The sequence below is a fragment of the Hyla sarda genome, chromosome 2 (genome assembly GCF_029499605.1).
Source record: "Hyla sarda isolate aHylSar1 chromosome 2, aHylSar1.hap1, whole genome shotgun sequence".
Classification (NCBI taxonomy): domain Eukaryota; kingdom Metazoa; phylum Chordata; class Amphibia; order Anura; family Hylidae; genus Hyla; species Hyla sarda.
The window spans coordinates 86,014,794-86,031,370 of record NC_079190.1 but is presented as its reverse complement, the minus strand read 5'-3'; the positions used below and the strand labels follow the sequence as shown (position 1 = coordinate 86,031,370).

The 16,577-nt window shown below is 40.6% G+C and overlaps 1 protein-coding gene across 6 annotated transcripts in view; it reads left to right on the top strand.

Moving 5' to 3' along the window:
- GLS2 (glutaminase 2) overlaps positions 1-16,577 on the top strand; it is a 91,415-nt gene that overhangs the window by 22,713 nt on the left and 52,125 nt on the right. For 5 of the 6 annotated variants that reach the window (XM_056562394.1, XM_056562393.1, XM_056562392.1 and 2 more), the window contains 3 exons: positions 872-968; positions 10,266-10,387; positions 11,600-11,729. In XM_056562394.1, coding sequence (XP_056418369.1) covers positions 872-968; positions 10,266-10,387; positions 11,600-11,729 — 349 coding nt within the window. Of the gene's footprint in view, positions 1-871; positions 969-2,512; positions 2,692-10,265; positions 10,388-11,599; positions 11,730-16,577 lie in introns of those variants that run through there. The other variant, XM_056562397.1, reaches the window with a different exon arrangement.

Sequence of the window (16,577 nt, the reverse complement as noted above, 5' to 3'; positions counted from 1 at the left end):
TTTGTGTAGACAATGTTTTTTTCCATAGGAAAAATCTGCTGCTTATCCATGTCAGAAATCTTAGAGCATACAAGGCATCAGTCCATAGCACTAACATAACAAATCTGCTCAGTGATAGCTGGTTGCTCTATCTATCATCGGTTGAATCACCCCCTCCCCCGCTGTAGCTTTATTATCCTGCATACTTGCCAACTAGAAAAATGTTTTTACAGTGAGAACATTTTTGCAAGGTGAAGTTTTTTTTGTGTTACAAGTTATGGCAACATAAATTCAAGGCTGTTAAAAAAAAAAGTACTTTAAGACAAAATAAAATGCAGGGTAGCACAATAGATAAATAAAAGTTGAACCAAAGGATCATTATTGTGAGCACACAATGTTTCATGAAAACACTATTATAAAATTTTTCTGGATATTGGAATAAGAACGGAAATAACAACATTTCTGCCAATTTCCAGTTAGATAACAATTGGTGGTATTTTCTATAATTCTATTTAGTCATAATGTGGTTAATAAAGCTTGGTTTACTATTTTAATGCCTTTTAAAGCGTTTTTAGTTTTATGTATTGTTTATATTGTCACATGTTTTCCTGTGGTTATGTTGTGTTACTATCTTTGTAGGCGTTAACAAGTGTGTTTTATGTGTTTGTGTGTAACGCCACTGTAAGTTTGCCAAGAATCATGTGACTCGGTGTAAAATGGACATTGACCTCCAATTTCATCCAATGTTTATTGTCTTTTGAGTAATAGAATGCAAACATTGTTTTATTATGAGTAGTGTCTTTGATATAGAAGAGCGCTGGTGGATGTGTAAATATCAGAAGCATCAAATAAGTGTTTTGTTTGTTTTTTGTCTCCTCTCCTTTCATTTCAGAATTGCAGGCAGCACCTTGCTACAACGTATGACAAACCTTCTCTTCTACACATTTTCCGAAGGACAGGAACGGCTTCCAGTCAACAAATTTATAAATGTAAGACAAAGATAGAAATGCATTCTCCTACACAATGTAGAGGCAGGGCATAGAAGTAGTACACACCTGGATGCTTGATCATTTTTTTTTTTTTTTTTTTATACAAACATCATAGGAGAGCAGTGCAGGTAAACCGTAACCGCTATTGGCACTACTATAGCTGGTAGTCTAATGGACCTTTTTTTGTTAGTTTTTTTTAAAAGCTCTACATTTTTTTTTTTCCTCTGGAAAATCATTTTATTTTGAATATTTACATTGTTACTATAAGTTTGAACGATGTCTTACTTGTGTGAACAGGGAAGACTTTTTGGAGTTCATTGAATGGCTCAACATCAGCAATGACATGAATATGCGCTCTACACTAATAAATAGATAAACTCGGCACAGTTTATATCATCCGTATCTTCATACACTCGGGTAACAGTTACTTTCCGACAACGACAAGCTAAACTGCAATGCTTCTTAAAGGGGTACTCTGCCCCTAGGCATCTTATCCCCTATCCAAAGGATAGGGGATAAGATGTCTGATCACAGGGGTCCCACCGCTGGGGACCCCGTGATCTCCCTGCTGCACCCGAGCATTCGTTTAGAGTGCAGGTGCAGCGCCGGAGACTCGTGACGTCAACTTGTGCCCCCTCAATTCAAGTCTATGGGAGGGGGCATGGCCGTGATGTTGCATTTAGGGGGCATGGCCGTGACATCACTAGCCTCCGCCCCGCATCACCAGTCCAATACGGAGCGACGTTCGCTCAGGGCACCGGATGTCTGGGGTGCCGCAGCCAAGATCGCTGGGGGCCCCAGCGGCGGGACCCCCGCAATCGGGGATAAGCTGTCTAGGGGCAGAGTACCCTTTAAGTGGCACTCACCTTATGAATCACACAGACTGTTCAAAATCCAACATTGCAAGAAGTAAACATTTTTTGAAATGCTAAGACAGATCACAAACAAACATGTGAAAGCACCAGAACATGGAACATAACATGCTTTGTTCTGAATAGGGCTATGAATTGGTCAGGCTCTCAGGAGAACAACTAGGATACGCCTCAGCTTCCAGCAATCTTTGTCTCGCTGCCCCATAGACTTATAATGGAGCAGTGAGACAAAGATAGCTGTGAGCCGGGAGTAAAGCGCGCTGCTGCTCACTTATCCCTGCTTGTTCTCCTGATTGGTGGAGGTCTCAGCACAACCAATCAAATCTTTTGACATGTCTGTGGCAGAGACCCTTTTAAAAATGTAGATTCCAAATTATTCAGTTTACAAGAGAACATCAGCTTTGTGAATTAAATCTATGACTCTTGTATTCACACATTCTATGTGCTATACTAGAAGAATCCACATGGCCCTAGCCCATAGTTTTAGCATTAATTGTCTATAGAGTATAGAAATCTGTACATTATACCTCATGACCATGCCATTTTACTTACATTATTGTGCATCACTAGCTGTCACTGTCTGCACACTTACGGAGATAAAGCAGTATGGTCAACCTGACCATTGCGCTTTAAAGTAGTTTATAGCTGATTTTACACCATCTCTTAATGCAGGTTTTACAGCCATACCTACACCTGCACTTACTGCTCCAGAAACTCCCCCAGTGGCAGTAAACAAAGCATCATAGCCTAGATCAATGGAAGCATCAATGGCTCTGTCTTCTGCTTCTGCTTATACACTAATGTGTTGTTGATCGTCTTCAATAAAGTATAACCGCATCAGCAACAGTTTGGTGAGTGCCCTATTTACTTCTTGCAATGTTGGATTTTGACATGAATATGGACTTAATATATTAAATCCGTCCTGATACTTTAGAATTCCTAGATGTAACTGTTTGTGCAAAAAATGGTACACTGTCCACCCCAGGCAACAGAAAACCTACTGATGCACTGCAATAGTTATCACCCGATCCAAACCAAAAAAGTGGTACCATATAGCCAATTTCTCCGATCACAGAGAATTAGTTTTCAGGAGTAAGCCCAGCATTTGAAAAGCTGCCTAAAACTGAGGCGCTATCCAGCTATAATCTTAGATGAAGCCTTATTTAAAGCTCAGTCTCAAAATTGACTATCGCTATTAAGGGGTAGAAAACACCAATGTGTTTTCAGCAAACATTTTGCCTTCTTTTAGGTACTTACCTATGACTGGACTTATTAGGTTGGCTTTTTTAAAATTCTATTATTTCATAGAAAATGATCCAGACCTTTCAGGTATTGCAGAAAATAAACCTTTCATAATTTCCAGGAAGAGCATATACTGGTCCATAGTTTGTATAGACAACCTGAGGAATATTCTGTAGAACAAGTTATGTTGTGTGTTTTTATATGCCCTTGTGGGCAATTTTATGTAGGCAAGACAATAGTATAACATTTTCCCTCCATGACCGCTAAATTGGGGGCCCTAAGTCTAATCCAGCATATTAGGGAGGTTCATAACTTTTACTCTAATGTACTGCATTTTGCAGGTAGAGAATGGGTTAATGGGAGACCAAGTATAGACAGACAAAAGGCACAACTATGAGCGGAGGCTCTCTGGATTTTAAGAACTCAAGGTCAGAGTAATGCAGATGTTCTTTGTTATTCCTTTTTGTTTTTTAAATAACCTGATATTTTGTAACTGCCCTCTCCACATCCATTAGTGGGAGGGTATATAATCCCACTAATGTAGAGTGACAGGTGTTGTCTGATGAAGTGTGTCTAATGTATGAAACAGCTGTAACCTTTTTTGCTATGCGGTGTCTGCCAGTTTACCTTCTTATACTACTGTCTAATGATGATCAAATATAGAACCAGTTTTATCACGCATCTTGTTGAGTGCTATTATGTCTATGCTCTACTGTTACATGGATTGTGAAGCTTAATTTCTCCTGGGAATTGAGCACCTTCTTGTGATATTCTGTGTCCTCCTAAAAGCTGTGCATGTAAAACCATAAAGAGATGTGGATTTACAACTTTGTGTATTGTGCTGTGCCCGCCACTTGTTTTTATGTGTTGATATATTCTCATACACATTTTATAGACCTGCAAAACTGAGCAAAAATATGTAAAGAAGTTACAGAGAAGATTATGGCCTATTATGCTCACTATTTGTCACTATGGAATTTCAGGTCACACATTAGGCCAGGCATCTGTCAATATGTAGGGGAAGATGCTAAATTATAAATTAGAAGTGGGAAAAACTGCTGGTAAATATTCATGAGGCTCTATTTTTATCCATAGAATTACCATTGGGAAAGAGGGGGAGGTTTAGACAGCACCACCATTCAAGAGGACCACCGTTTGTAGGTCATTGCGCTGTTTATTACAGGCCATCATAGATATGGAAACAGTTTGGCTGATTCTTTATCTGTCATATATGGCCAAGTCTGTGGTCCTCTTATGCCCTCTTCTTGTTGGGGGATACTTTGTTAGTGGAAAGTGAGGCCCCAGTAGCGAAACCCCTGCTTATCAAACACTTATGTCATACTGTATGGGTAACCCATAATGTTTGTGGTCAAGTAATCCATAATGTTTATGGTCAAGCTGGAGAAGCGGGCAGCATTACGCTCCACCCCCCAGCCAGCAGATCCTTCCTTTTTGCTGCAAAGTCTATGCAGAGAAAAAGTTGGATCTGCCAGCCGTCCGGTTAGTGGAGCGTAATGCTTCCCACTTCCCAGCTTATATCTCACGATCACAGCGGGTCTCAGGAGTGAGACCTGGTCAAAAGTTGCTTTTAATGACAATTAATGCTTTAACATGTATAGGTTCACACATAGGTTCGGTTTTCCGCAGCAGATTTGGAAGCAATAAAATGGGTAGCAAGATAATGTGCTTGCAGACGTTTCTGTTGCGGTAAACCTGTAGTGCATTACATACGTGTGAACCTGCCCTTAAGGTGTTTTTTCATTTGCAAGCATTTTTGAAGCTCATTTGAAACTAATTTTTAAATGTATTTTATTAGAATGCACTCCCCCCCCCCCCACACACACACCCACAGCAGGCTTCCATGACGACACGCCTACTGGGGCACGCCCACATCATCCGTCATTCTGTGAGCAAGGAAATAGGATGATGTGGGCGTGCCCCAGTAGGCGTAAGATACAGAGCTTTTTAAACGGGGGGGGGGGGCTGTTAGGTGCAGTTAGGGAGCATAGCCTAAGTTAGTTTAGGATAGTTTATTTAGTGATGGGTACTCTTCAATGTGTACATTATGTATATTAAAATCCTTTTAGAGGGAACATGCCATCAGAAAATGACCTATTGTTTAAATCAAGTTTTATTTTATTTTTTTCATTTAGGAATGTATGTATTTTCTAATTTTCCTATCTATATTTGAAAATAATTCTGAAATCTTGCAGTTTTCATTTTGGCCACTAGGCTTGAAACTAAGCTGAGAACGTCCTGTTCTGTCTGTGATCATAAGTTGGATGCTGCTGGAAAGTGATCTGTACAGCATTACAGTGAAAGGTGACACCAGTGTATAGATACAATAGCTGAAGCTCAGAGCTCAGGATCCCCTTCCTTGTGGAATTAGCTTTGAAAAGGTCATCGAGAATGCTCAGTAATGTTTCCAATTCATGTTCATTGTTGCTTATGTCCATGGGGCTTGCTGTAAAGCATATCTCTAAATGCTGTTAAAAAATGATCAGGCAAGATGGCTACCCCTATAATAATGTTTAAATAAATTTAAAAAAATGTAATCATTAAATAAAAACAGATTAAAAAAAGAAATTTTTTTTAGCATCTGGCTACAACCAGTAATAAAACAAAATCTAGGTGACTAATTCCCTTTAAGGGATCACATTTATTTCATTGTAAGTATTGGATTGGATATATATCTAATTTGGACAAATAATGCACAAGTTCCTTCTTTTCTTTTTATATGCTGAAAACACACACAAAAAATGCATCAGATAAATGATGGCTCAGCTCAGTGGAATAACGCAGATGTCTGCGATGAGTTACCATCCAAACAGAGGACAACATTATACTCATTTGGCCTATATTGGGTAATGAGGGTATGTGGATATGTTAAACATATACGCCAGGACCTTTCCCAGTGCATAAGTGCATACAGTAGACATGTACTGCAAACTCATTGAAGTCAATCTTATATAAAGTATGAGTTCTTCTTCTGTGCCCTCAATGACAGGTGGAATGAGCAGAAGCAGACGTCCACACTGAGATCACTGCTGGTGCCGTACTCATGGGAATGGTTCAGATGGGGGTGACTGAACTGATTGCCTCTATTTCAACATTCACCTTGCAAAAATGTTTTCTGACATGTTGCCAGAAAGATCAGCAATCTCTATGCAGACTCCTGCCTCTGCTTGTGTAAAGTTAAAAGGTTTAGCACATAGCGCACGGTTTTTAGACTTCATTAGAATTAGCAGCTGGCTATTAACTTCTTCCATTTAAGTCTCAGCAAAATCAGACCTGGGCAGTCAAAATGGAACAATTTCCTAGACATATATGTAATCTATTAGACTAGAGGTATCGTTTACTCTAAGGGTATTTTTTCAAGCAGTGTTTTTGGCTCAGGATTCAAGCGTCAAAGAGGAGTGCTGAGTGGCAGCATGCATGCCAGCTCCCTCCACCACCCCTCCCTGCTTTTATGGATGTAAAGAGCTCAGCTTCCAGCTCTGAGCAGTGCACTTCAGTTAGTCAAGGCAGGGAGGAGTGAGGGAGTTTGGAGGCATGCATGCTGCAACTCAGCACAGCCATTTTGACACTAGAACCCCGAACATGATCTAGAGCTGATAGATTACCTTTAATATTTATGGGATGCCTTGTTTATATAGCCCTCTTCAGGTAATGCCACAGCATCACAATAGGATTCAAAAGGTCAGGATTCTGATTTGGCTGTTCCAAAACTAAAATCTTTTAGAATTTCAAGCATTCTTTTGTTAATGTTTTTTGTGGATTATGGGTCATTGTCTTGTTGCATCAATGTCTCTTCTGCTTGAGATCATAGACTGTTGTCCTTAGATTCTCCTGTTAAATGTTTTGATACACATTTAAATTCATAGTTTCCACATTGTTTCCAGGCCCTAAAACAGCAAACCATGATACTTCCTCCATTAAGTTTTATATTTGGAATTACGTTTTGGTGTTGGTATGCAAAGCATTGAGCATTTGTTCTAGTGCTTTTTTTTGTTTAATCTGTTTTTCATCATTCTTGTTAAGTCTTTTTCTAATTGTGGAAACATGAACAGAGGTTTTTTTCAGTTTGCATTTTATGTTTTTTTTTTTTTAGGTCTTTTATGGGTTTTTGGCTGTTCTCCTTAGGTCATTTTTTCACCCCTATTGGGATTGACTGTAGTGTTGTGAATTATATTAACCCCTCAAGGACCGTTAAGACAATTTTTTAAATTATTTTTTTTTACATGTATCTCTTTAAATGGTAATAACTTTAGAACGCTTTTTCTGAGCAGAGCGATTCTGGGATTTTTTTTTTCGTGACATTGTACTTTGTATAACTGGTGCATTTTTGTTGACACATGAAGCATTTTTTGTGAAAAACTTCAAAATATTGTGAAAAACTGGAAAATTTCTTGAGTTTATTTTTATTTTTTATGGTGCACATTGTGCGGTAAAAGTGATGTTATATTTATTCTGTGGGTCGGTACGATTATGGCGATACCCATTATATATGGCTTTCTATGTTCTTTTTCCTTTTCTGAGCAAAATTCTTTTTCTGCCATTCATTTTCCAACAGCCGTAACTTTTTATTTTTCGTCCGACGCCATTGAGTAAGGGCTTATTTTTTGCGGGATGAGCTGTACTTTTTATTGGTATCATTATTGTCCTACATGCTACCTTTTGATCTTTTTTATTCCGCTATTTGTATCAAAATTGGCGAATTTCGCGAATCTTTTGATTTTTTTTTTTTTCACGGCATTCACCGTGCGGGAGGCTACAGCGCTTCAGCTGACGATGTCGGTCCGCGTCTTCGTGGTTTGGAGGTACGCGTGTAGTATTGCAAGCAGAGCCGCTTTCTACAGGGCTCTCAGGGCTTATAGCAAGGTGGTCTAAGTCACCCTTGGCAGGGGGCTGGACGCGTTTCAAGACTCTCTGTATTTTCCTCAGCAGCATGAATGTATAACCACGTACCTCCAAACCACGAGGACTCGGACCGACATCGTCAGCTGAAGCGCTGTAGCCTCCTTGCCCGGAGCCCACCGTTACTAACCAGCACCACGTACCTCTGAGCTACGAGGACGTGGCCCGACACTATCAGCTGAAGCGCTGTAGCTTCTCCACCCGGAGTCCACCGCTACCAACAAGCACCGTCACTTTAGGAGATGGCCGAGCCTCCGGCGGTGCCCTCTCTTGCCGCGAGAACGCACCTGGCACAGTCCTCGAGGAGATATTCCAACCTTGCCACAAGAGATCGCAGTATCTCAGTGAACCCTCGGCTGCGCACAGACTCTGGAGCAGTGAGCTGTATCAGTTGATACATTTAATTACAATTTACATATGCCGGCATATTAGAACTAATACTGTCACAAAGAGAATATTGCGGTTTTTCATATAAAGAAATCTGAATTGTGTAACGGAACTCAGGACACCAATTGTTGCTATGAGTTCCCTCATTTAGCTGAACTCTGCTGAACTTATATGGCATTAATTGCTGCTAATTGTGATTATATTTGCTGCTACAACTGTGCTATTTGTGACCATATCTGCTGCTATTTTCTGGTCATTAGTAATTTTTTGTTTCTTTGCTGCTGTTGGTCAGTTCAATAAGATCATATTTTTGCTTATATATTTTGGTGGTCTTCCTACTATTAATTTATTTTAAAATTTATTTTATAATTTTTTATTTATTCAGATAATATTTTATTAGTGAGTGCTGTGATCCCACAAGGGCCCTTTGGGTCACTGTCACCACCACATGTACCGTATATTGTTTAATTTAATAAATGATCTATATTCATACCTGGTGTCCACACATCCTTGACCTTGAGCCCCAATTTTTCCTTTTTTAAATTTGTAAATTACTTCTATAAAAAAATTGTAATCCTTCCAGTACTTATTAGCTGGAAATTCTTTTCTTTTTGGAACACAGAGCTCTCTGCTGAATTACGAGCACAGTGCTCTCTGCTGATATCTCTGTCCATTTTAAGAACTGTCCAGAGTAGGAGAAAATCCCCATAGCAAACATATGCTGCTCTGGACAGTTCCTAAAATGGACAGAGATGTCAGCAGTGAGCACTGTGCTCGTGATGTCAGCAGAGACCTCTGTGTTCCAAAAAGAAAATCATTTCCTCTATAGTATTCATCAGCTAATAAGTACTAGAAGGATTAAGATTTTTACTAGAAGTAATTTACAAATCTGTTTAACTTTCTGGCACCAGTTGATTAAAAAAAAAAAAGTTTTCCACCGGAGTACCCCTTTAATTGAAAAACCTTTTGCCAGTTAGCTCTGTCATTAATGGGGTTTTCCCACAATTAAACACCATGCATGGGATCCAGTACTGAATTCATTCTCTTTGGGACTTCCAATAATTGTTGATTTTGCGATAATGCTTCTAACACAGATGTCCCCTTACTATTTCTCCCTGCGCTGTGAATGTTTACCCAGTGTGCTAAATAAAATATACAAGCGGTAGAATTGTTTGTGCATTCATTTAGTTATTTGGGGGTTGTTTATATTTGTGATTTGGAATATAATCAGACGGCATTCTATTAGTAATTGATGCAATTGATGTAATTGATGGTTCATTACTTCTGTACATATATTAATTAAAACTGAGAATTGTCAATGAGGAATGTACAAATCAAGATAAAATGTACATTGATACAAGAATAATTAATCTCTGAACTCAACATTCATTTTAATCTGAATCCTTACCATAAAATAGAAATGTGTAATGACCAGAAGAATTGTTACATTGTGTTACACAATATAAATGATATTACAAGAACCTTAAAGGAGATATCCAGTGCTGAAAAATGTATCTCCTATCCTAAGGATAGGGAATAAGTTTCAGATCGCGGGGGGTCCGGCCGCTGGGGCCCCCCGTGATCTCCTGTACGAGGACCCGGCTCGCTGGCCAGATAGCGGGTGTCGACCACCGTACGAAGGCATCGCTCCGGCTCTGCCATAGAGTTGTAATGAGGGGGTGTGTCAGCCGCTACTTCATGCAGTGGTCAACAGACCCCCTTCCCGCGGGCTGCCGGGGCCCCGTACAGGAGATCCCCAGTGGTCGGACCCCCCGCCATCTGAAACTTTCCGTTTTTCAGCACTTGATATCTCTTTTAACTAATGCTCTATTATTGTCACTCCTCATTCAAATATCTGACTTGATCTTAACCATTGTAGACACTTAAAGTGAATGGACTGCTTCCAACAGACCCCAGGCTGAAAGACTGTATGGACATGCTACAATATACCGTACAGGAGTCAATGATGGGAGCATCGATGGACTTGGAAGTTTTTCAAAAGTAATTTTCTTATATAATTATTTGTAATTTATGCTTCAACATTTTTTGGGTCTTTGGTTGTAAGAGCAGCTCTTAGTTATCTTAATCGCTGCCATTTAATACTACACCAGTTTTTTCAACCAGGCTGCCTCCAGCTGTTACAAATGTAGTATCTGTTCTTATCAGTTTCATGCTGGTGGCAGGTGATGCCAGTATGGAGCTGGTGGGGTGGGTGCTGCATGGTAGGGAGCAGGTGTACCAGGGCGTTCCGGGGCTGGTTCTGAGGAATCAGCTCGATGGCTGCCCCGGTGTGACCTGTTACCTCCGGGTCTCACCATGAGGCTGAGAGGGTCTAGAGCCGAGGTACTTTAGTGCCTCGGGGAGTGGTGACCCCGAGGTGCCGAAACTCACTGGGAGTATTGGCTCACTGAGTTGAAGCACGGGCACCATAATCTCTTCACCTTTGTGGCACTCACCTCTTGATTCCCGGCCTTCTTGCTAGGATCAGAGAAATTTTTATAGATCCGGTCGGATGTCCGGCAGTATATCTGCACACATTCACTTATTTATTTCTTTTTGTTTCACTGTGTCACTTTTTGCGTGTTGTGTCCACAGGATTTGTCAGGATGCAGTAGCCCTTCTGGGTGTCCTTCCTGGCGGTCTAGGGGAGGTGTGTGAGGCCATAAGGTTCCTTACCTCCCTGCAAACACCCCGGGTAATCCTGCTTTGGCAGAGTACCTACCGTTATCAGCTCTGCAGGTAGATACCTTGGCTAACGCCAAGGTGGATGCTGGGAGCATTTGTGGTCCCTTAGTAGCTTCGGCGAAAAGGGACATTGAACCTGGAATTTCGCAGGTACATTTTGGTCAGGAGGCGAAGGGTAAGGTTTGTTGGGGGGCCTCTCTCCTATCGGAGAAGGGCTTGCGATAGACCGCATCCTTTGTGCACGTTTTTTTAGTGTAACACGTTTGCACTTTTTCTTACACTTTGGGTGATTCGAGAGCACGTTCCTCGACTACAACTCCCAGCATGCTGGGAGGTGTACTTTTGCAACAGCTGGAGTCACCGTAGCTACTGTAGCTTGACATGGGATAGCTAAGTATATTTGTTTCTATTTTACCAGGTCCCTGGCACTATAGAATTTTTTTTCTACAGAGTTGGAATACCCCCTTTAACTACCAGTACGTATTTATTTAACGCTAAAATATTTTTCCTTTACATTTTTTCCTACAGATGTGTTCAGAGTAATATTGTTCTACTGACACAAGTTGTTTGTAAGAAGTGTGTGATTCCAGATTTTGAGCACTTCACATTAAACATAAACCAGCTGTATGAGAACACCCGCCGTATAAAGGAAGGGGAGGTGAGCACTTCTTACGGTTGTAAATGGTATCCAGTATGAATGTTACAGCAACAACTCTAAAATGTGTAAAGGTTGAAAGTTGTAAATCTGCAATATGAATAATAAGTGCATACCTACAAATTTTAATAAAAGCTATACCCTAGCATGACATACACTGCTCAAAAAACATAAAGGGAACACTTAAACAACACAATGTAACTCCAAGTCAATTACACTTCTGTGAAATCACTGTCCACTCAGGAAGCAACACTGATTGACAATCAATTTCACATGCTGTTGTGCAAATAGAACAGACAACAGGTGGAAATTATAGGAAATTAGCAAGACACCCCAATAAAGGAGTGGTTCTACAGATGGTGACCACAGACCACTTCTCAGTTCCTATGTTTCTTGGCTGATGTTTTGGTCACTTTTGAATGCTGGCGGTGCTTTCACTCTAGTGGTAGCATGAGACGGAGTCTACAACCCACACAAATGGCTCAGGTAGTGCAGCTCATCAAGGATTGCGCATCAATGCGAGCTGTGGCAAAAAAGGTTTGCTGTGTCTGTCAGCGTAGTGTCCAGAGCATGGAGGTGCTACCAGGAGACAGGCCAGTACATCAGGAGACGTGGAGGAGGCTGTAGGAGGGCAACAACCCAGCAGCAGGACCGCTACCTCTGCCTTTGTGGAGGAGAAGCACTGCCAGAGCCCTGCAAAATGACCTCTAGCAGGCCACAAATGTGCATGTGTCCACTCAGATGGTCAGAAACAGACTCCATGAGGGTGGTATGAGGGCCCGACGTCCACAGGTGGGGGTTGTGCTTAGCCCAATACCGTGCAGGACATTTGGCATTTGCCAGAGAACACCAAGATTGGCAAATTTGCCACTGGCGCCCTGTGCTCTTCACAGATGAAAGCAGGTTCACACTGAGCACATGTGACAGACGTGACAGAGTCTGGAGACGCCGTGGAGAATGTTCTGCTACCTGCAACATCCTCAAACATGACCGATTTGGCGGTGGGTCAATAATGGTGTGGGGTGGTATTTCTTTGGGGGGGCCGCACAGCCCTCCATGTGCTTGCCAGAGGTAGCCTGACTGCCATTAGGTAATGAGATGAGATCCTCAGACCCCTTGTGAGACCATGTGCTGGTGCGGTTGGCCCTGGGTTCCTCCTAATGCATGACAATGCTAGACCTCATGTGGCTGGAGTGTGTCAGCAGTTGTTGCAAGAGGAAGGCATTGATGCTATGAACTGGCCATACCGTTCCCCAGACCTGAATCCGATTGAGCACATCTGTGACATCATGTCTCGCTCCATCAACCAATGCCATGTTGCACCACAGACTGTCCAGGAGCATGCCCAGGCATTGAAGGGAGGTCATACGGGCACGTGGAGGCCACACACACTACTGAGCCTCATTTTGACTTGTTTTAAGGACATTACATCAAAGTTGGATCAGCCTGTAGTGTGGTTTTCCACTTAGATTTTGAGTGTGACTCCATATCCAGACCTCAATGGGTTGATAAATTTGATTTCCATTGATAATTTTTGTGTGATTTTGTTGTCAGCGCATTCAACTATGTAAAGACGAAAGTATTTCATACGATTAGTTCATTCATCCAGATCTAGGATGTGTTATCTTAGTGTTCCCTTTATTTTTTTGAGCAGTGTATTACATCTACCCTTCAGAGACATGAAAAAACTGGCAGGTATGTTATAACACCTCTAGATCTAAAATGGAGAATATATATTGTGTAAAAAATGTGAATATATTAAATGACAAATACAACTAATTTACATGATGTTACTGTGTGTAAGAGATAATCAGAGTACAGGAAAAAAAATCTCTTTAATCCTGTATGTACGAGAAGTGATAACCTATTGAAGAGGTTTTCCAGGCTAATACCTATCCTCGGAATAAGCCATCAATTGGTGATCGGCCAGGTACCAACACCTGGTACACCTGCCGAACTGCTGTTTACCCACAATACACAGTGAATGGGGCAGGAAGCAGTTGGATATGCTATCAATTGTTTAAGCTTAGAGAAACCCTTTCAGGGTCGCACGTAGTATATATGCAGCATATTTTACCCTGTGTGACCCCACCCTTACAAAGTTAATTAAAATCAATTTAAGTAAGTAAAAAAATATATATTTTGAATCAGTGTTCCTGCTGTCTTCCTGGATGTTCTCTCTAAGTCACCTTCCATTTGTTCTCCTTCCTTTTTTCCCCTCTGTTGCTATCTCTCTCTCTCTACCTCGGGTCCTTTTTACTTGGGCCCTTCTCCATGTTACTATAGATTTTTCAAAAAATGTGGGTTTGCACTGGGTTGGATCCGTAACAGTTGGCCTCAAAGTTTTTTTTTTTTGTTTGTTGTGTCTTCCTGTTTCTTTAAATTCCCTTTCTAAGTCACTATTTATATAAAAAATATTTCTAAATGTTGCAGCTTTCACGCTGGCTGTTAAGACTAAATAATACTACATTTCATGTTCTGTAGAGATCGCTTTCTAGTTTTCTTCTTCTTAACATCACAGGAAGGATTAAAATAACCAGTAACACCAGATAACACAGGATCAAACTGTTCACAATAGTTGATGAATGCAGCCCCCTTATGCACAGTGACAGGTCACAGGGCATGCCTAGAAAACTCTCCTATAGAAATGAATGTGCCATCTCCAGACTACAGGTTTCTGTGAACGATGTAAACAGTAGCTTAGGAAAGATAACAGCTCACATAACCATGTATAGACAATAGAATAACAAATCTACAATTAAAATTTGAAAAAAATGCGTACTAGTATCTGGTTTTTATTAATAAAAATGGTGGTGGTGCATACATTTAAAGTGGATCTCCACGTTTGATGCTGCAAAAAAAAATATAACCCATACTCAACAGTACACATTCCCCGCTGCTTTTCCGACATGACCTGGTGCCCAGTGATCTCCTCTTCTTCATGCTTCATGATTCCCCTATCATGAAGGAACAACCTTTTTAGCCAGCCTTAGCCAGTGACTGGTTGGGGAGAGCAGTTCCTACACCAATGGTGCATTGTAGGAACCAGCAGAGAGCACTGGGGACCAGGCAACATCTGAATAGCAGTGGTCAGGGATCAGGGCAGGTAAGTAGGCTTATTTTTTTAAATTCTTACAGCACCCAGAATAATTTATTTACAAAAAAATCTCTTTTAAAGAAGTACTGTAGTGTTTTTTTTTTTATGATCCCATTGTGCCCGGGCTGCATAAAGTAATAAAACCAACTATAACTCACCTTCCATCATTCCTCCCGTCGCTGTTGTGCCGATATAGCTCTACTGTCCTCCGGTCCCGGTGTTCTTCCTGCTTCCGTGTGCACAGAACTTCACACTGCGATCAGCGTATCGCCGGCCACAGTGATGTACCGCCTCGGCCTGTGATAGGCTGAGCGCAGTGTCATGTAACAAACCTGGGCCCCGAGTTCTCCCTGCTGCTTGAGCCTGTTACATGAGCAATATATTGGTGCTACGGGGAAGTGACGGAAAGTGAGTTTTTTTTACTTTATGCAGCCCGGGCACAATGAATTCATAAAAAAAAAAAAACCACTATGGTACTCCTTTAAAGTGTACCTGTTGTCAACAAAAACTTTTTATATAATGTAGATAATACCATTATATGTATATTTGTGATATACATTGGTTAAAAATTGCGTATATTTTTGGGTGAAAAAATGCTGTCCCTGCAGCTATTGTGTGCCTCTATGAGGAGTCCAAAATCAGGAAGCGAGGGCAGGAGAAGCAGGGATCTGTGCAGACTCCTGGCTTGTCAATCATCCTGATGTATAAGTCAGGAGCATGTCATAGAGCCTCAGTGCACACTGTCCTACTTTTTCTTAGCGTACAGAGCCCTGCTTTTCCACCCTCACTTCCTGTATTTGGACTCCTCATAGAGACACAAATGCAATAGCTGCAGGGGCAAAAATATACAAATTTTTTAACCAATGTATATTAAAAGTATACATATAATGGTGGTATTTACATTATATTGAAAGTTTTTGTTTACTACAGGTACACTGTTAAGTAAATCATTTTTCTTCAATGTGTCAGTAATTGAGGATATTTGCTAATCAAGCATTTATTAAAGCTTAATTAAAAGATTTTCACTTAGTTTTTCCTTTTCTTTGCCAGTTCATAGAAATGGTCAACTTTACTGCTACGGACTTTTTTTTTACTATCTACAAGTAAAAAGAGAAAACATTTACCTGCAGATTACATAGTGCCAGACGGGGTTATCAGCAGATAAGATTATATGTTTCTCTTGATTTGAAAGTGAACAATATATTCTTACATCTTAAAGGGGTACTCCGGTGGAAAACTTTTTTTTTTTTTTATTAACTGGTGCCAGAAAGTTAAACAGATTTGTAAATTACTTCTATTAAAAAAATCTTAATCCTTCCAGTACTTATTAGCTGCCGAATACTATAGCGGAAATTCTTTTCTTTTTGAAACACAGAACTGTCTGCTGACATCACGAGCACAGTGCTCTCTGCTGACATATCTGTCCATTTTATGAACTGTCCAGAACAGCATATGTTTGCTATGGGATTTCCTTTTACCCTGGACAGTTCCTAAAATGGACAGAGATGTCAGCAGAGAGCACTGTGCTCATGATGTCAGCAGACAGCTCTGTGTTTCAAACGGAAAAGAATTTCCACTGTAGTATTCAGCAGCTAATAAGTACTGGAAGGATTCAGATTTTTTAATAGAAGTAATTTACAAATCTGTTTAACTTTCTGGCACCAGTTGATTTGAAAAAAAAATAAAGTTTTCCACCGGAGTACCCATTTTAAGATGTAAGACTATTTGTTCACTTTCAAATCAAGAGAAACATG